General features: G+C 42.3%; 1 protein-coding gene across 2 annotated transcripts in view; it reads right to left on the reverse strand.

Moving 5' to 3' along the window:
* CCDC93 (coiled-coil domain containing 93) overlaps positions 1–21,431 on the reverse strand; it is a 91,505-nt gene that overhangs the window by 29,193 nt on the left and 40,881 nt on the right. For both annotated transcript variants that reach the window (XM_049615731.1, XM_049615730.1), the window contains exons 11-12: positions 20,640–20,726; positions 5,210–5,326 (exon numbers count right to left, since the gene is read on the reverse strand). In XM_049615731.1, the coding sequence (XP_049471688.1) occupies positions 5,210–5,326; positions 20,640–20,726 (204 nt within the window). The remainder of the gene's footprint in view (positions 1–5,209; positions 5,327–20,639; positions 20,727–21,431) is intronic.

Consider the following 21,431-nt stretch of genomic DNA (forward strand, 5'->3'; position numbering starts at 1 on the left):
GCTCTGACATTATTCTTATTTTACAGATGAGGAAATAAAGGCTCAGAGGGGTTAAGTTACTTGATGGCAAGTTTCACAGCTATTAACTGATAAAGCCAGGATTCAAATTCAGGTCTGATGTTTCTGTTTGTCTACACTCAGTTTGGTTAACCAACCAGCGTGCCCATTCACAGAATACAAACTGCATTTCAGCACTCAGGATTCTAGCACAGACTATGACAGGCCGGCAAACAATCTCAGATAGAAGAAAGAATTCAGGACTTCCAACGCTAAGAGAAAGAAAATGAATTACCTTTACTGTTCAAAGTTACATAATTGTAAACGTACATCTGCAAAATGTCATGTCGCTTTTCCTTACTAAAAGGTATATCCTTGTGCTGTCTGTGAACTTTCAGAAATCTGAAAACGTTCACCGAAAGCCCAGAGCGTTTGTACATTTCCACTCTGAAAAGGGGAAGTGGCAGAAAATGATATCAGGCTCTTTGGCTGTTACCTGAGTACATATTAACAATGAGAAATTTTATTCTGAGTCTCAATGATTGCTTCAAAATAACGTGCCCCATCCTTGAACCTGTAAGCAACCTATTAACAGTTATGTCGCCTTCAGAATCATGACTCCTAAATCATGCTTCTAGTCTCCATGACTGATGGATGGTTACACTTCCACGAGGCCTATCAAGAAGCCAACTCAAGCAGAGAGCAAAAGTGATAAAGGAGGGAAGCAGGTGGGCTCTGGCTTCTCCCTTTTCAAAGGAGCCATTTGTACAATGAGAACTTCCATTGGCCTGGTTGATAACTGGTAGAGAAGAATATTTCTGGAGAAAGTTTTTCTCTTGAAACACTAGTGGTTGAACTCTTGAAGCTCTTTTGTGGCTCCAGGAAGGGCTCCTGGCATTTCCCACCTGCCTCACCCACCTTGCTGCCCACCTCTCAACCATGTGCCTGACCAGCTGCCATTTGACATTTACCTCATGCTCCGCTCACATGAGGTGTGTGGGAGGAGATGATGAACATGGAACAGTCCCTGCACTCAAGGAGCTGGACCAGGAAACTGGGGATTAGAGTATGAGAATAGCTGGGGCAGGGCCAGACCTGGGGGAGGCCCAAGGAAAGAGCCTGGCTCACGGGGAGTCTAAGGAAGGCATCACAACAAAGACTCAAGCAGGCTGGGTCTTGGCAGAGATGCAGCTTTCTAATTAGAGAAGACTCATCTCTCCTCTTTAACTGATTTCATAAGAGGTCTTTTCATCTGCTCATCTGACCATCTTTTCTCAAACAGGATGTCCCAGTAGCTTAGCTGAGCTCTTCATCTTACTGGAATTCTTCATGATTCTCCTACCCCTATTTTCTTCTTCATCATTAAACCTTAGACTCACCCCTAAATTCAGTAGCTGGCTACCTCCATTTCTGGGTTCCTCTTTCCTTCCTCAGTCTCAGGTTTCTTCTCAGTTACGTACTAGCTGTGTCCCAGCGCTACGCCTCTGCAGCACACTCCCTTGTACCCAGAGAGGCTCTTTATTCCTTCTCTTGCTTTTGCCCCTCCTCCCATTGGTCTACTGGGCTAGAACCCTCCCCAGGGTTATCATCAAGGCCACGAGAGTATATCCGGGTTGCCTTCCACCTGCATGATCTTGGATGAGGAGTTCTTGGATTTAAGGAGTTTGGGTTCTCTCATATACTACTGGTGGAAATATAAACTGGCAAAATAACTGGTGAATAATTTGATGGCTTCTAGCAAAATAAAAAATGCATATATTTTTTGACCCAGCAATTCTACTTCCTAAAATCTATCTTACAGGAATACTTACATATTTGCACAAAGATGACTGTACAAAGAGATACATAAATTTGCAGTGGAGAGGGGGAACCTGAAACAATCTACATATCCATGAATGGGGGCAGGTACAATAAATTATATTACACATGCGCTACGTCACACTATGCAGTCAATTAGAAAGAATGAGGTATATTTATATAGTCAAAGTTTTGGTTTCACCATTAGAAAGATGTGTGATCACAGGCCAAACTACCTCACTTCTCTGTGTTTGTTTGCTTATTTGTAAAATGAGGAAAATAATAGTACCTCTTCCACAAGGATGTTGTGTGAGAAGAATGAATGAGTTTGAAAAGCACTTTGTAAGTACTCAGTAAAAAAGTCCTTATTAGCCATTATCACTACTGACGGAGAGACATCTGTCTTAGAATAAGTGAAAAATGAACTGAATATTGTAGTCAGACAACCCGTTCTCCCCAGGTAAATGGGCATATACAAGTGTTTGCAAAGTTCTCAAAAACAGTGGCCTTTTCAAAGAGTAGAGGGGACTGTCATATTTTGGGGGAGGGCGGACCTTCATTTCATGATATAGTTCCATACTATTTGGTTTATTTACAGTGAGCTTGTACTATAACCTGTAATTGTTAAAAGTGGTTAAAGCTATTAAAAACGGATAGGGGCAAAAAATGTGTGTAGCAGACCTTCACACACAGGCGTGTGGAGTATATGGTCTCTCATTATGACTCGCTGTTTGGTGCTCACCAAGAAGTGAGTGAAGGCCGGGTGAGGTGGCCAGGGAGGCAGTCCAGGAGGGTGACAGAGGAAGGAGCTGGGGCTGCCGCTCCAGAGACCTGGATTCTCACACAAGAGGCTTGTTGCCGATGCTGTGACTTCTGGTGGACAGAATCAGAGACTACTAGGAGGTGAAGGAACTCTGCAGACCAGCAAGTCCAGAGGTGGACAACTTTTTGCAGAAGGGCAAATTTAGGAAGAGCAACCTTTTGTCAAAGAGCAAAGTCAAATTTAAACTTTGGCAACAATGTTTGTTTGTTTGTTTATTTTGATAGGGCATTCCAAATTAAAATGGGTGGAGCAAATTATCTAGAAATGAAAAAGGCATATTATTATAGCTCAACACATTTTGAGAAAAAATGTTTATGAAAGTGTTGATGTTGGCTTTCAATCTTTACATTCATTTCTATACTTATCTGAGAAGCTTTCTAATCTTTTATTCCTTATGTCTGCATAAGGCTTTGGTTCATATAAGTGCATTCCTGTTTATATTTTCATTTCATCCTTGGAACTCTCTCTCTTTTTATCATCTGAGACCCCTAACTCATACGTGATAAGTGACCTTGGCAAATATTTCCCTCCCTTCATCATTTTCCTCGTCCAGCTGACTAGCTACGTGGCTAGGAACTACTGTACATGCTGGTCATCATTAAGAGCACTACTTGCAGTAATAATTATCGCTGTCCTTTACAGAGCCTGCCACATACGGGCAGTGTGCCTGAAAAATAACAGGTGCATGGTACCCATAGGTTCTGGACCAACTGCAAAACAGACCCGAGTCAGAGAGGACTGCCCCTTCAGCTGAGTATGCTCCGGGACTGCCACTGCAATGACACTTAGCACCCCTTATCCCCAAGTTTAGATGGGAGAGAAAAAGCAAACATTCATGCTGAGATACTCTGCCTCATGGGGTCTGCAGTATCTTCAAAACGATCTCCCTCCTGAGAGTAAAGACATTATGATAAAGAAGCATCATCCCTAATTCAGGCTTATCTTGATTCTGTGATGAGTTCTTTTTGAACCGATCACTCTCAGGTTCTTATAATGGCAAGGGTCAGGAGTAGAGAGGATACTCTCTGAGCTATGAGTTAAAATGTCTAAATAATAAAACAGAAATCAAATCACAATCTTTGTATCCTTGTTTGCTTATTATCCAAGGCATTTTGGCAAAACCAACCTACTGTTTGTTCAGCTATGGTAGAACAAATTCTAACAGAACAAATTCAAACAAAAAATGATCGAGCAAGCCCATTTGATGTATTAATATCTTTTGAATACGTGAGACTTGAAAGGATAAAAAAATGTACAAGTTCAAAATGCCAAATGGCACCCATTTTTGGAAATCAATTATTATAGGAACTACTGGTGAATGGTTCTTTACGAAGCTGTATTCATTCCCATAATCTTCTGCTACACGTGCTTTTCTAATTAATTAAAGCGTACTGCCAATGCAACTGAAGCATGTAACAACTTTTTATCCTCTATTGATTGTTCCTGAGTCAAACTCTACTTTCTAGAATGAATATGTGAAGGTCTTTCCAAAATAGTCCCATCCATCACCAAGTATACAGAATACCATGTCCTAAAGCTCCCTTGAAAATAAACTTGTTTCCTCCATTTCCCCTACCTCATCAAAGCCATCAACAGCTCATGCCTGGACTACTGGATCAGCAACCTAACAGTCAGTCCAATGAACTCATGCTCCCACAACAAATAGAATGGTCTCTGAAACATGCAAAGCTGATAATGCCACTCCCTTCCTTAAACCTTCCAATGGCTTCCACTCACCTTATCATGCCCTGGGAAGTCCTGTCTGATCAGCTTCTGCTAACTAACTGCCCCACTTAAGACTCTCCAGCCACAAAACAGAAACTGGCCAGGACCCTTCCTCTTCCAGGTCCTAGCTCATGTTGTTCCAATAATTCCCAGCCAAGCCCCCACCTACTTCCCATGCAGCCTTCCAGCCCAGCAAACACCTATTCATCTTTTCAGTAGGAGTCCTCTGTGACTGAGGCTAGGTCAAGTCTCCCTATCTTATCACTCTAGAAGTCTACTTCAAGCACTTATCACAGCTGTAATTAAATGGTGTTGTGTGTATGATGTATTTGTTTAGAATATGTTCCCTCATTGCTATCTTAAGATCCTTAAAAGCAGGGATAACTTGTTCTTCATTCATCCCCACGGCCTAGCAGAGTAGTGTTCAGTTAACATTTGTGAGCCAATAAATGCTCTTCTTGTCATGTGACCTTCTTCTAGAACAGACGTTGGCAAACTTTTCAGTTCGGGTCAGAGGATAAATATTTTAAGCCTTATGAACCACATCTGGAAAAGGCCAGAAAGTAAACTATCTTGGGCTTTCTGGGACACGTGATGTCTGCAGCAACTACTCAGTTCTGCCCCTGGAGCTTGAAAGTGGGCACAGAAAGTATGTAAACAAATAGATGTGCATATATTCCAATAAAACCTGACTTACAAACACAGGTGGCAGCTGAACTGGCCTAAGGGCTGTAGTAGGCTAATTCCTTTTCTAGAACTTCTATTCTAACATGAAGATCTTCACTCCTTCCCCGCTTTCTCCCTTCTTGAAGAATAGCTTCATTTTACTTGAATGTAATTATAAAAAAAAAAAAAAAAGCCACCAACCTCTTCCAGATGTTTGGTCTTCTGCAGAATCTGCTTGTTCAAGGAAATGACTTTCCGACGATGTAGCTGGGAGGTTCCTAATTTTTCTGGACTTTCTTCTGCTGACAACTCAGACTGCTGTGGGAAACACGGAGGGCAAGCCCAAAGATTTAGTTAGCCCATCTCAGTTTACATGAGACGGATCCATCCCTGCTCACCCTGGGAAGAGCACTACGAGCAGCCTGTCAAAACCAAGCCAGGGCAGGGTCCCATGCAAAACCCCGGTCCAGAGAAGACTGACACAATGATCAGGTTCCTCACCAACAGAGTCTGCATTCCTGGCAGAGAGGCAGCGTGTGCAGAAGCACAGGAATACATAACTGTGCTTATGTTGGTATCATGTAGGTCATATAGGCAACAGGGCACCATCAAAAGGTTTTAAATAGAGGAATAACACAGTCATATCAATATCTTCATGAGACTACAATGGAGTTATCAAGAATGGCAAACTGATTCACTTTCACTTTCACTGAAGTATTATATGGTCAAAAAGTTTAACTGTTTGCAAGTATTTATAATGAAAAGCCACAGCCTATCAACTTATTTCTCTCCATCCTATGGATCCACTCCCTTTCTATTCTTTTGGTATTCACAGAGGATAAATTTGAAAGGGATGAAAGTTGGTGAGGGGCCAGCAGGAGATTCCTAAAATTGTATGTGAGGAGGGAAGGGAGAAAAAGGTTGTGTAGGAAGTAGAGACCTGTCAGGACTCGAAGTGGGTAAGGGAGAGATTTCTGGGTGAATGCAGCAACAGCACTGAGAAACCACACAGAGGAGGAGGCAGCTGGGTAGAGACACTGAATACAACCAGTAGCCTCACCCTAGTGAGAAGCCTTAGGACAAACGAATTAAAAGGTTGATCCTGTTGCAACAGGAGTCCTTCCCATACTTCGTAGATAATCATAAAAAGCTTAGATAAGCTTTATTAAACAAATGCCCATTTCAACCACATTTCCTTCTTTACTGGAAGTATCCCAGTTCCAAACTAGGCAGTGACTTTAAGCCCGAGTGCAACACAACTACTTGGGTATTTGATTTTCTCTGCATGTTTTTGCAGTGATCATAAGTTTGAAAGTCTGGAAGATTTGCCCACAGGGAAAAGAGATGGGGAAGTGAGGAGGAGGAGAAATTGGACGGAACAGTCACCATTTATTTTGGTTAAGGACTTCCCTGAATAATTCAGCAGCACTACTAACAGATGATGAGTTTTTGCCGCTTAACGGTTCTGGAGGTGGGGAACAACGAGCAGGATATGGCTGCGTAAAACAGTAAGGAATATCCATCACTTTCCATCTCGTGGGCTGGTGGGCCATAAAAGAAACAGAAAAACTAAGCACTCAGTAATGCAACATATCTAGCCTTGAAACCAGGGATTTTAAAAAAATGTCAACTAACATACTCTAGCTTATCTGGATCTCTGGGAATTAGAGTTAACTTTAAAATAAAAAAAAATTTTTTTTTAATTTACTTTTGAGAGAGAGAGAAAGAGAAGGAGAGTGGGGGAGGGGGAGAGAGAGAGGGAGACACAGAATCTGAAGCAGGCTCCACACTCTGGGCTGTTAGCACAGAGCCCGATGTGGGGCTCGAACCCATGGACCACAAGAGCATGACCTGGGCCAAACTTGGAGGCTTAAGGATGCTTAAACCACCCAGGCGCCCCTAGAGTTAACTTTTGCAAATACAACTAATTTGGTCACATCAAGAGATTCGCAACCTATAGTCTAGAGATGGGGAACTGTTTCTGAAAATTATCTGAGTATAAAAACTGGGGGAGGAGGAAGGACGACTCCCTCTCAATTTTTAAATCATTTGTCAGAAACAGATTTATTATGAACCAATTATATCTCCTCTACACTGATGAACAATGTTATTTATTTGCCCACTTTTGTTTGCTATATATATTTAATAGCTTTTTTTTTTTCATAGTTAATTTTCAGATTTGGGTTTTACCATCCAACTTAGATTCCTTGACACTGATTTCCAGCATGTCTCTGGCATATCCTGAGAGCTTTTAACTCTACTAGAATTACATAAGCCTTCTAGCTAATGATTTATTGACAATTGAAACAGAATGGATTCCCTGTTCCCTGGAACTACCCCAGAGGTATGTCCCCATGTTTGATATCAGGATTATCTGGAGTATCCTGATCTCCTCCAGTGGCCTATGCAGGCAGGCTCCAGGGGATCAGTGTCTCACTTATCCCCCAGACTTCTTCCAGTCTGCAGGGGCGAGCACATACTCATTCAGGGCTGTTCTGGACCTTGGCATGGCTTGGATGGTGTTTCCAACTTTTAGCAAGTTTTCCTGCTGATGAACTGCTTTTATGGCTAAGGTCCTCAGGTAATGAAAAGTGTATCTCCAACCTGGCTTCTTTACCCTCTTACCCGTGTACCTGCATACGTACAGCTTTGTTTTAAAATCAAGACCTTTGACTTCACTTCAGAGAAGGCTTCTTGCAGGAAAACCAGTGGCTACCTCGATATCTGGAAAGATATCTAGGCCGGTTTATTATCTCTTTCTCTATTTTACAATCTTTCTACCTAGATTTATTTTACTATTTTATTTCATTTGAGAGAGAGAGAGAGAGAGAGAGATAGAGGCAGAGGGAGAGGGGGAAGGGGAGAGGGAGAGGGGGAAGGGGAGAGGGAGAGGGAGAGGGAGAGGGAGAGGGGGAAGGAGAGAGAGAGGGAGAGAGGGAGAGAGGGAGAGAGGGGGAGAGAGAGAGAGAGAGAGAGAGAGAGAGAGAGAGAGAGAGAGAATCTTAAGCAGGCTCCATGCTCAGCATAGCTTGACCCCACGACCCTGGGATCATGACCTGAGCTGAAATCAAGAGTTGCACACTCAACTGACTGAGCCACCCAAGTGCCCCTTTCTATCTAGATTTAAATTTTTAGCCACATGGTCTGACTCTCCCAGGGGTCGTCAAGGTCAATGTCTTTTTCACAATAATACTAAAATGTCATCTTGTTCATTCTCATTCTCATGATTATACTGTGAAGTTTCTCAGATGTTACACGTCATGTAGTATCATTGCTTTGATGTTAATATGTAATGCATTTATTACTATTATTTGTAAATGCATTAATATGTGAGCTATTGAGACGTCGGTAGTTTTTAAGAGTTCTTAAAGGGTCCTGAAACTGAAAATTTTGAGAACCACTACTTTAATCTAAGGGGCCTGGCCCACTTGGGAATCCTGTATTGGTCCCAATCACTGATTGGGGCCACCTTATTAGCAATGAGCTCCAATCAGTGGAGTGGGCCCACCTATAACTTATATAACCTAGAGAGAGGAAAGTTCCTTCTGATTCCACTAGGTGCAGCCCCTTAAATTTGAATCTTCAAAGCATTAATGTACATTAATATCAGGATATTATATGCCAATTCCATATCTGACATTTCTCCATCCCAATTAAAATGGGTAATATATGCACATGAACAGGCTCAGAGCACATATGAATTGTGGGTTCCTCCGTTTGCCTTTGAGTCTAGTGATGGTGCTATGCAAAGTGCTTTGTTTAATGGGAAGTTATTTTTGTGCAGATATAACCATTTATTCTTAAGCTGAATTAAAGAGTCTTAACCTAGTCAATGGAAAGCCTATTTTTTAAACATATTTTTTATTAAGCAATCTAGGACTGATAAAGGCAGAAGCAGTTCTTTAGAGCATTATGGCCCATGTGGCATTCTGGTCACTGAGAGTCACAGTGAGAAGGAAATTGAAGATGATGATGTTGGATCTGGAAGGATGAGACAAAGTTGGACCGATGGAGAGGAAACTTTATAGTAAATCTTTCACAGAAAAAATTAAATCCTTGGGGCATCTTAACTGATTTCTACTTGAAAAGTGCAATATCTCTCAAAGAATGCCAATCATCTACAAATATTCCATTTGTGTTTACACTGGAGTGAGGACTAAAGAACCAATCTAATTTTGTTCAACAATTTCAGATTAAGAACGTGCTTTTAAAACCACAGTGTGGATTAAGATGACTTCTAGTACAGATTCAATGTTTTCTAATAAATGATAGATATTCATAACTTCCACTCTTAGGGGAACCAGATTTAAATGTCATTCAATAATATTAGTCTGGTTCAAAATAGTAAATTCCTAAGAGAAACAAAAAGTGATTACTTTAGCTAAAACTATATACTTTTATAATGAAAGAGACCCCAAAGGTTATCTACATACAAACCTTCTTCCTAAAATAGAAATCTCTCCTATGTTACCTCCTTCCCCTACTAAAATATGGCCACAAAGCTGTCAGCAATAAAGATCCCTATCTCATGATATAGTTCTCTATACTGAAGAGATGGGCTTCAGTTTCTGGCACGTTGATGAACCCTTCTACTGAGGACAAGTAAACAGATAATATAAAATACTTAATTTTTTAATCTTTTAAAAAAGCTATGAGCTAGCAAGAATGTAAGAAACCTGTCAAGCCAAAAGTTAGTGAAAGTGGAACTCTAGGAAGGTATGTATACCCACTGCAGTTGGCTTTTTTCTTGAAAGTATTTGTCAACACTAGGTGAACTCAAACTTTGATTTTTACACTTCAATAATTGCTTTGCATAAACCTTGAAATAGGTGAAAGAAGAAAGAAAAGTCTGCAGCCAGATTTTTGTGATAGATTGGCCCTTATGCAGTGTGTGTCTAAATCCACACACTACCTGTATGGTCCAAAAAACCCTCAAGTCAAGACTATGTTTGTTTGTTTGTTTGTTTTAATTTTTTTAATGTTTTATTTATTTTTGAGGCAGAAAGCGACAGAGCATGAGCAGGGGAGGGGCAGAGAGAGAGAGGGAGACACAGAATCCAAAGCAGGCTCCAGGCTCTGAGCTGTCAGCACAGAGCCCGATGCGGGGCTTGAACTCACAAACTGTGAGATCATGACCTGAGCCGAAGTCGGACGCTTAACTGACTCAGCCACCCAGGCGCCCCAAGACTATGTATACAATGGACTTGGGCTGGGGTGTCTCCGGGTACTTGCCAGTACGAAAAGGCAAATCTCCTCTGAAAGAACAGAGATTCAACTCTAGGCTTCAAAGAATTTCTGTAGGTAAATTTGCAAGGAATATGAACTCACAATCAAAATTTGAAAGCACGTACAAAACACAAGCAAAAATCCAGCAGAAAACAGAATCAGATCTGCAGAGACACAAACACATACATGTCCATTCTTCCCTGAAGCAACAGAGATTAAGTGTAATCACTCTTTCACATAGTAGTTAGATTTACTGACAAGGAAGTCTCCATCGCTCTTTCCTCTCCCCTTCCTGTAATGGTGTGTCAATACCCTTCCCCATCTTGGCTTCTGTCCTCTAGACATTCTCCAGCTTACAAGTGACCTTTTCACTGGAGTCTGAGCGCTGCAGATGGGATGGGACTATTCGCTCATCCCCCTCTGCTTCTATTAATGAGACTAGATATGTAGATTCTTTTCAGTATTTCTGACTCCCACTAATGAAATTGCGTGAATTTCAAAGACCCATATTCATGTAACACTGCTGAGTCTAAAGCACAGTTCTGGGTTGCAGGGCGGGCAGTATCTGCCTGGAATGCACTTAGTATTTAGTATGCATGAGCAGAATCCTATACCTCCCACTTTTATCCCCATGAACTACTGTCAGGTCGCCTGATCCTGAATTGGTATGACTGATTTTGCTGAAATTCAATCAAAGTTCACATTTATCCTCTTTAAAAAATGAATTTGTTTGGGCTCATCATTTCAACCTAAGGTAGTTTTGAATGTTGATTCTATTCTCCAGAGTGCTAGCCATCTCTTCTTTTCTAGCTTTAAATAATGTTCAAATCTGACAAAACAAATTCTATGCTTTATCCAAATTGATACAGATCCTGAGACTGTGGGCTGCACTGTGCAGCTTGAGACCATCCTACCAGGTCAACAATTCATTAGCTGATACAATTTTTTTCTTCTTTAGTTGCTGTTAGTTACTATCTATTGCTTTAAGTCATGCAGATTTCAGGAAACTGTGGAACACTTTAGAAATCCCATATATTTAACATTATTCTTTCCGGATTCACAGGATTCCTTAATCTCCAGATTCTGATTACCGTTCTAAATCTCTCCATCCCAACTTCCTTTGCTTAGCTGACGTAACCTTCACTCAGACCCTGTTATGTATGAGGCACAGTGGTAGGCACTGGGGACATGGAAAAAGACATAGACCTTACCCCTGGACCTTCACAGTCCACAGTCAGGTAAAGCCTTATCCACAAATAAAGGGGTTATCCTCCACATACTCCTCAAGTCTAAATTGTGCCACAGAGGAAGAGAGAGTTTTGAAAGCTCTTCTTGTTCCCTCTTCTCCCTCCCTTCCATTTTTTCTTCCACAAACATTCATGAAAACCCTATTATGTTAGGCACTGGGGATATTCAATGAGCCCAGCCATCACTTACAACAGACATCCTAGTCCTGGGAGGCAGGTAGAGACAAGCAACACAGGGCACTGTCAGCAGCGCTAGGAAGGAAACTACAAGGAACTGATCCACGCAACATCTCAGAAGAGTCTGTCTTAGGAGGGAAAGTCACCCTGAATGGCCCCTGGGCGAGTCTCAGCAGAATCTTGTCAGAGTCACTTGTCAGCCTCAATTGAGCATTTATTATGTGTTAGGCAACTGAGATACAGGGATCAAAGATGAAATCTTGCCCCTCCAGAAGTTTACAGATGTAGGATGTGATTTGTCGAACACTCGTGACCTTGTGTGAAGAAATGGAGTCCAGAAGGAAGGGGTATAAAAATCCACCCCTAGAAAAAAACTCTTTTTTCTGTCTGTGGTCACAGCAGGAGCTTCCCAAGAGGGCAGGCAACTCTTTCCTTATACCATACTTGTTCCCTAACTCTACATGCCAGTGCTGCTAGAAGATGGTAAAAAATGCTGTTCTGTGGCGGGGCCAGATGACGGGATTAGAAACATTTGAATCTACACTTACCAGAAACCACGGTAGTTCTAGCTCAGGCCTGACTCTTCAACAAGTAGTCAGGGTCGCCTGGTTGCTAAGGTCCCCATGACCTGCTAATCTTGACAAGGCCCCTGGGGCATGCTATCTTTCCTCAGTCCCCAGCCCCCTTAGTCTATTCTTTTCCATTTTGTCTCAACTGGGTAAAAAGTCACTCATTCTGTCTATTTATTACCAGGAAAAAAAAGTTCAGTATCAACTATACCAACAACCAATTTGCTTCGAGCGTGTACTGATGTTTCAAATGGCAACACAAACCAAGCAACAACTGGCATCCACTTGAGATCACCAGGCTATATTCTTCTGCAATTTCTCTCTTTATGGGTTGACTGCTAACTAGGAGCTTCTCAAGGCAGCGTCCACATCTTCTCATAACTCTGTCCTTGCCCCCATACCTGACACTGCCTGGGACACAGTACGTGCACAACAGGTGTTTGCTGCAAGAAGAGATCATCCCATGTAGGGGCTCAATTCTCTCAGTTCTCGGCAGAAAAGAAATCAAGCTGAAGACTTAAAATATCCCCCAAATGATACCACTTTTCTTTGTAAATGTTTTAAAAAACTAAGTGGAATAGCACTAACTGAAGATTTAAAACCAGCGTAGAGAAATAACAACATGAAGGCAGCTACCTCAACAAGGCAGATGACATATTAACAATGGGTTCTTCTGGGTCAATCCTATCCAATTTAGTTAGACAAATTCTCTGTGGTCCTACCGGGAGCGAAGGCTTAGGAGGTGCCGGCCACTGCGTGTGCCCAGCATCCTCTGGTTCATAACAGTTCCTGTGGGGATTCACAATCACCATTCTTCTTCATTCCAGACGGCTGCCAATCAAGGCCAGAACCATGTCGAACAGAGGTCATCCTTAGGACTTTACACACAGAAGTGCGGTGGGTGTGAGAAGACTGACAGTCTGTGGTGAAGCCACCAGGTGACAATGCAGAAAGAGACAGAGTGAAACAAAGGCAGAAAGATGAGACAAGGCTGTTTGAGTCTCTAGGAGCCCTGCATTCATGGACCTCCCAGTTATGACAGCTGATAAATGCTCCCTTTTGTTTATACCATTCTGGACACAGTTCCTATCACTTGCAAACAAAAGGCTCCCACACAGCATACTGTCCAGGTTAGTGAGTGGCAGAACTTAAGAGACAAGTTTTCTTTGCTTGTTGCATCACAAGTGGCATAAAAATTATCATGGTAGGCAAAACTCAAATGGGAAGAAATAGAAAATCTGAACAGACCCACAACTAGTGAAGAAATTGAATCAGTTATCAAAAATCTCCCAACAAATAAGAGTCCTGGGCCAGATGGCTTCCCAGGAGAATTCTACCAGACATTTAAAGCAGAGTTAATATCTATTCTTCTCAAGCTGTTCCAAAAAATAGAAATGGAAGGAAAACTACTGGACTCATTCTATGAAGCCAGCGTCACCTTGATTCCTAAACCAGACAGAGACCCCACAAAAAAGGAGAACTATAGGCCAATATCCCTGATGAACATGGATGCAAAAATTCTCAACAAGATACTAGCAAATCAAATTCAACAGCATATAAAAAGAATTATTCACCATGATCAAGTGGGATTCATTCCTTGGCTGCAGGGCTGGTTCAATATTTGCAAATCAATCAACGTGGTACATAAGAACCATATGATCCTGTCAATGGATGCAGAAAAAGCATCTGACAAAATACAACATCCTTTCTTAATAAAAAAAAACCTTAAGAAAGTCAGGATAGAAGGAACATACATAAACATCATAAAAGCCATATATGAAAAGCCCACAGCTAATATCATCCTCAATGGGGAAAAACTGAGAGTTTCCCCCCTAAGGTCAGGAACACGACAGGGATGTCCACTCTCACTGCTGTGGTTTAACATAGTGTTGGAAGTCCTAGCATCAGCAGACAACAAAATGAAATAAAAGGCATCAAAATTGGCAAAGAAGAAGTCAAACTTTCACTTCTTGCAGATGACATGATCCTTTACATGGAAAACCCAAAAGACTCCACCAAAAGACTGCTAGAACTGATACATGAATTCAGCAAAGTCTCAGGGTACAAAATCAATGTGCAGAAATAGGTTGCATTTTTATACACCAATAATGAAAGAACAGAAAGAGAAATAAAGAAACTGATCCCATTTACAATTACACCAAGAACCATAAAATACCTAGGAATAAACCTAACGAAAGATGTAAAAGATCTATATGCTGAAAACTATAGAAAGCTTATGAAGGAAATTGAAGAAGACACAAAGAAAAGGAAAAACATTCCAAGCTCATGGATTGGAAGAATAAACATTGTTAAAATGTCAATACTACCCAAAGCAATCTACACATTCACTGCAATCCCAATCAAAATTGCACTGGCATTCTTCTCAAAGCTAGAACAAACAATCCTCAAATTTGTATGGAACCACAAAAGACCCTGAAGAGCCAAAGTAAAATTGAAGAAGAAAACCAAAGCGGGAAGCATGACAATCCCAGACTTTAGCCTCTACAAAGCTGTAATCATCAAGACAGTATGGTATTGGCACAAAAACAGACGCATAGACCAATGGAATAGAACAGAGAACCTAAGACTGGACCCACAACATATGGCCAACTAATCTTTGACAGAGCAGGAAAGAACATCCAATGGAAAAAAGTCTCTTTAGCAAATGGTGCTGGGATAACTGGACTACAACATGCAGAAGAATGAAACTAGACCACTTTCTTACACCATACACAAAAATAAACTCAAAATGGATGACAGACCTAAATGTGAGACAGGAAACCATCAAAAACCTAGAAGAGAAAGCAGGAAAAAAACCTCTCTGACCTCAGCCACAGCAATTTCTTACTCAACACGTCTCCAAAGGCAAGGGAATTAAAAGCAAAAATGAACTATTGGGACGTCATCAAGATAAAAAGCTTCTGCACTGCAAAAGAAACAATCAACAAAACTAAAAGGCAACTGATGGAATGGGAAAAAATATTTGCAAATGACATATCAGATAAAGGGCTAGTATCCAAAAAACTTACCAAACTCAACGCCCGAAAAAAAATAATCCAGTGAAGAAATGGGCAGAAGACACAAATAGACACTTTTCCAAAGAAGACATCCCCAAATGGCCAACAGACACATGAAAAGAGGCTCAACGTCACTCATCAGGGCAATACAAATCAAAGCCACCCTGAGATACCACCTCACACTGGTCAGAGTGGCTAAAATGAACAAATCAGGAAACAACAGATGCTGGTGAGGATGTGGAGAAATGGGAACCCTCTTGCACTGTTGGTGGGAATGCAAACCGGTGCAGCCACTCTGGAAAACAGTGTGGAGGTTCCTCAAAAAATTAAAATAGAGCCACCCTATGACCCAGTAACAGCACTACTAGGAATTTATCCAAGGGATATAGGAGTGCTGATTCATAGGGGCATACGTACCCCAATGTTTATAGCAGCACTTTCAACAATAGCCAAATTATGGAAAGAGCCTAAATGTCCATCAGCTGATGAATGGATAAAGAAGATGTGGTTTATATATTCAATGGAATACTACTTGGCAATGAGAAAGAATGAAATCCTGCCATTTGCAGCAACGTGGATAGAACTGGAAGGTATTATGCTGAGTGAGATAAGTCAGTCAGAGAAGGACAGATATCGTATGTCTTCAAATCATATGTGGATCTTGAGAAACTGAACAGAAGACCATGGGGGAAGGGAAGGGGAAAAAATAGTTACAAACAAACAGAGAGGGAGGGAGGCAAACCACAAGAGACTCCTAAATACAGAGAACAAACTAAGGGCAGATGAAGGGGTGGGGGAGAGGGGAAAATGGGTGATGGGCATTGAGGAGGGCACTTTTTGGGATGAGTACTGGGTATTGTATGTCGGCCAATTTGACAATAAATTCTATTTATAAAAAATACATAGCTCAATGTACCAGTAAAAAAATAATAAAAAAAAATAAATAAACCAATGAGCACAAGCCTCCAAAAAAAAATTAAAATAAAAAAAAACTGTTTATAAAAATTATCACGGTAGAAAGGGACAAAATCTAATCAAATGTGATTGTCTGCATTCTCTAGAGACTTTCTTTCCTTTCTGTTTTTATACGTGCATCCCTGACCATACTCTGGCCATTACCTCTTTTTGGCCACACCCAGCTCTAATTACCTGAGCTCCCCACAAGTGCTCCTGAAAGATATCATTTCAAGACAGTCTAGGCTTTGGATTAAGTGCAAGATAGAGAATGGTCCTCATAATCAACAGGTCAGAAGCAATGGTGCCAGAACTTCTTTTTTTTTTTAAAGTTTATTTATTTATTTTTGAGAGGGAGACAGAGAAAACGAGCAGGGGAGGGGCAGAGAGAGACAGAGAGAGAGAGAGAGAGAGAGAGAGAGAGAGAGAGAATATCCCAAGCAGGCTCTGTGCTGACAGTGATGTGGGGCTCAAACTCACAAACCGTGAGATCATGACCTGAGTCAAAACCAATAGTCGGACGCTTAACCGACTGAGCCACCCAGGTGTCCTGGTGTCAGAACTTCTTAATTGTTGGAAAGGAAAATTTCCAAAACCTATTAAGGAAAAACAAATCCTTCCACAAATAAGTCCTTCGGTGGTCCAAAATTCATCGAGAAGTTGACAGTCTTCTGGCTAGGATGTTATTTTCCAATGACATGAAAAACAATGCACACATACACACCATTTTCATTTTACCTATTTCTGTGGCTAGTTCCCAACATGATCTGGCCTCTTCTCTCTACTTAGCTCAAGGTAGGCAGTTGGATGAGGAAAGATGCTAAAGAGGCTGTCATTGCAAAGCCTGGAAGGCAGACACTAAGGATGATGGCAAAGGAGGCCTTCCCCGCTTTCCCGTATGAACACGTCACCTTGCCAAGGAGACAGGTTTCAAAGTCAGATGGTCCTGTATGCAAATCTGGAACTTACCAGCTGCAAGATACTGGACAAGTTACTTAAGACCTCTGATCTTTAGTATCTTCATCTGCAAAATGGATATATCACATGTTTATGTATTGAGCACCAACACTGCCAGGCTCTTGGCAAGGCCCCAAAGTTACAGAGAGAGTAAAAGGTGGTCCACATACACATAAACAGGTAGTTTCGGCTGCATGTGAGTGAGTGTAATGATGAAGGAAGGCAGACGATTACAGGCAAGAAGGCTGCATACTGCTGCGAATTAAATGAGATAATGGTATGCAAGGTACCTGGCACACTCAGGAAAGATTCTTCTGATTCCCCAAGACAGATCTGTGCATCTAGATTTATAAAATGTGCTAAGATTCTGGCTCAGGGAGATGCTGACCAAGGAATGATTTAGCTGGCTGTCAAGTATTAAAGTGGTTGAAACGGTATATAGGTTGGTAGGTATGTGGCATTAGGGAGAGTCCCTTCCCACCCTTTCAGGGACCAGGCACCTCCCCTGGCCCAGCCTTGCCTGGCTCAGCTTCCTTCCCTTTCTTCTGGCTCAGGTTAGTGGGGGACAGTGGAATGGGAGTGGTTTTTGGATAGTCAGGCTTCTTAGTTGCCTGCAAATCACAGTCACAGACTCTCCTTCCTTATAAAAGTGAATGCTAAGATGCAGGGAACAGATTAGACATCCGCACCAAAAAGAACACTGGTGTCTCATCTAGCACCTTCTGAGAAGAGTGTTACCCTTTGGATAAAGAGGGGGATGGTGCTCCTTGGCCAAGAGCCTATGTGAACTCATGAATTATATATCTGGGAGCTTTTTTACATTCCTCTTCCCTGCTGCTCTACAGGAACCATATTAAATCGAGTTACATACCTCAGGGAATTGCTTTGAAACACATGGGTTATTTATCACGTTACACTGTTATAAGAATTTGTGAACCTTACAAAGAGAAGCCTGCACATGTGTTTTACTACATTTTTATATCCCAATGCCTGTCAACTTTCCAACTTGTCCCAGGCAGGCTGTTCGACTCATCCCCTGGTCACAAAATCATTTTCACTCTTCCTTCCTCCCCAAACTATCTTGTCCCCTTTCCTCACTAAGCAAAAATCCATCCTGTTCACAGCCTAATTTGGGTTTCTTTCAAGTACCTCTTGATGGCTTCCCTTTTGGGCATCCCTCAACCCTGTCTCTACTTCCGAGGGGTTCATTACTGAAACCCTGAAGGGAAGGGAAGGCTATGGATTTTAGATAAATTGCCAGTGCCTGGTGTCAGCCCAATTTATGGCAGTAAGATTACAGTGAAGAACAAACATACTGCGGTGGACAACCTGACAGCAGCCCCATGGTGTCTGCCTCCTGGTGTTCAGGCCTTTGTGTCATCTCCTCCCTTGAGTGGGGGTGGGACCTGTGACTTGCTTCTAACCAAGAGAACACAGCAAAGGTGATGGGATGTATGTGAGTGCATATAGATAGCTATGCTACATAAAGCTGTACTGTTTATCCCATGAGGAGCTGCTGCCCCTCGCTGGCTTTGATGAAACAAGGGGCAATGTTGGGGAAGACCACGTGGCAAGGAATGGAGGGAAGTCTCCAGCTGACAGCCAGCACGAGCTGTGGACCTCAGCCAACAGGTGGCAAGAAACTGAATGTTGCCAACAACCACATGAGCTGAGAAGCAGATCCTGCCCCAGTTGAGCTTTGGATGAGACAGCAGCCCTGGGAAGCAACTTCACTGCAATCTTGTGAGAGTCTGAAACAAAGAACCCTGCTAAGCTGTGCCCAACTGCTAGCCCACAGTGACTGTGAGATAATGAATGTGTGTTGTTTTAAGCTACAACCTTTGTAGTAATACTGCTATGCTGGGATAGATAACTGAATATACACACAGAGGAAGAGAAAAGCAGCCTCTGGCATCTGTGAGCCCAGCTGGCACTCTCAGCAAAGCCTGATTTGTGGGAGCCGGCCTGTGCATACTAGGTCTTCGTGTTAAACATACACAATTCCAAAGAGTGTCAACATCACACAAGGTCTTACAGATACAGGTAAAAACACGACCACTCTGTAATCACATCTGAGCATGGACAAAACCTGATCACTGTTCAAACCACAAACATGACCAAACATCCCCCTATACCAGCTAATAGGAGCATACAGCTTTAACCTTGATTCGTTCCCACCTTTCTAGAATTTTTTTCATCCCTCCCATCTTACTGATACAATTTATTTAGACACTCCTTTATAGAACTGCCCTTCCTTAAAACATCCAACACAGAGCAAAGTCCTACTTTCTTGGTCCTTCCTCAAATCAGCTAAAGTGAGCCCGAATTCCATAGTAAGTTTTTCCTAATGCCTCCTTACTGAGATGCCATTTGGTTCCCCACTGGTGAGCAGTCTCCCTCACTACCACCAGCAATAAACCTAACTGTTCAGTGACAGTTGTGTTCCTGGTGGTCTCTGGTGGGGGGATATTGACAAAACAAGAGCAAACAAATAAAGCAAACAACATCTACAACAAAGTCTTTCTATGAAAGTTGCATTAAAAACCCATGCAAAGAAGCACTGACTTGGGGGGGTGGGGGAAACAGGAGAATCCCACCCCCAGACATTCTAAGCCATTGTATTGGCTGTCCTGCTCAGAAGACCCCTCACTTGGTGGGAGGTGGCCACCTGCTGTGTTTACAGTAGGTCATAACTCCCAGTTTCAGGAGACATCCCTTCCCCAACTACATCATCTGTGCACAATCACTTGAGAATATTGCACGGCGGGTCAGAGCAGAACTAATTTGTCGTCAAGGCTCCTGAGACAGGGAAAGCAAAGCTGGATGCTTCAACAGACATCAACGGTTTAGGGGGATAGACGGAGTACGGCTGGGGAAGGAAGGATGTGAAACAATGCCCTGTAAATCTGATTTTACCGATACTACATCTCCGCCAGACCAGAATCAGTTATGTGCAAAATGATTAATCACTGTCTCCCTGAAATAGTCAAGGTCCTGCTGCCCATTCTTAGGAGAGGGAAAAAAATCTAACACTGAAATATGACTTTCAGGCTTTAGTTCATTCTATACACTTTTAATAAAGTGGAACAAAAAATTTTGCCTTGGGCTTGGTTGAGTTATGGGGTTTGTCTCCTAAGCGGCAAAGCTTATTCCTCGACCCAATCACCAAACTGGGCCCAAGTTATAAGAAGCCTGGTAGAGGAGAAATGCCTGTGCTATACCTCCGGCATCGATTTATCAGATGCGATAATCACTCTGAGAGACAGGTTTTCTCTTTATACGTATAGAAAAATAGGCACTGCAGAGGAAAATTTACTGAGCTAACGGGCAGATGCTGTTGGCTTTGCGTGGCATGCATGTTTTTGACAAATGTTGCTGATGAATTACAACTTGACTCCATCAATGCTGCGAAAGGGTGTAGGGGCAGAGAACAAATCCTTGAGGCATCACCTGAGGCAAAGATGCCAGCCAGGCCCCCACATACCTTCTCCGCGTACTCAGACACAATCTGCTTGATCTCTGCGGAGCAGAGTCCCACAATCTGGCCCACGGAGCTCGCGGTGAGACGGCTCTGCAATCACAGGGATGGGGGGTGCGTAAGGCCATGCCTTGTCTTTCACAGAACTGGGAAATGCTCTGAGTAGTATACCAAAACAGATAATATTCCCTGGGGGAAAAGTACTCTGGCTTTTGTCTAGGCATTCATCAACAAGGAAGGGAGAAAACAATCCTCGGGACAAATGTTAAGCCCTCTCTCTACCTCCTGAGTCATTCAACTGTGCCAGATTCTCCCTGGTCCCCGGGTACCTCTGGAAAATCATTCCTTACCTCACACACCCCATCTCAAGGTCTCTTCCTATGGGTCACTGACAGAGCCTACAGGGAACTTGGAGGGCTTAGGACTCAGGGAAAAAAGAAGTACAAATGGAAGAGATAGAGGAATCTCGGAACTCCCCAAATATCTCTTTACTGCCATAGGCCTTCCCTGGCCTAAAAAGGAAGGATCCTTTCAAAGCCCTTGGTTAAACCTTTTGGACAGGCCTTGAGGTCTGGGCAGACCAACTATAAATGCAGTATTCTATTTTCTACCTAGATGGTGTGGGAAGGAAACAGAAAGTAAGGGCTCTTCTGGAATGGTTGGTTATGGAGAGGCAGGGCTGAACCATGGCTCTTCTACAGAAGCCCTTGGGATGCTGTCTCAGCAGGGACATTCCACTCTCACAAGGGTCCTTCAAGCCCCACAGAGGTTCCCATGGACAGCAACACTACGCATTGG

Source organism: Panthera uncia, assembly GCF_023721935.1.
Source record: "Panthera uncia isolate 11264 chromosome C1 unlocalized genomic scaffold, Puncia_PCG_1.0 HiC_scaffold_3, whole genome shotgun sequence".
Taxonomy (NCBI): domain Eukaryota; kingdom Metazoa; phylum Chordata; class Mammalia; order Carnivora; family Felidae; genus Panthera; species Panthera uncia.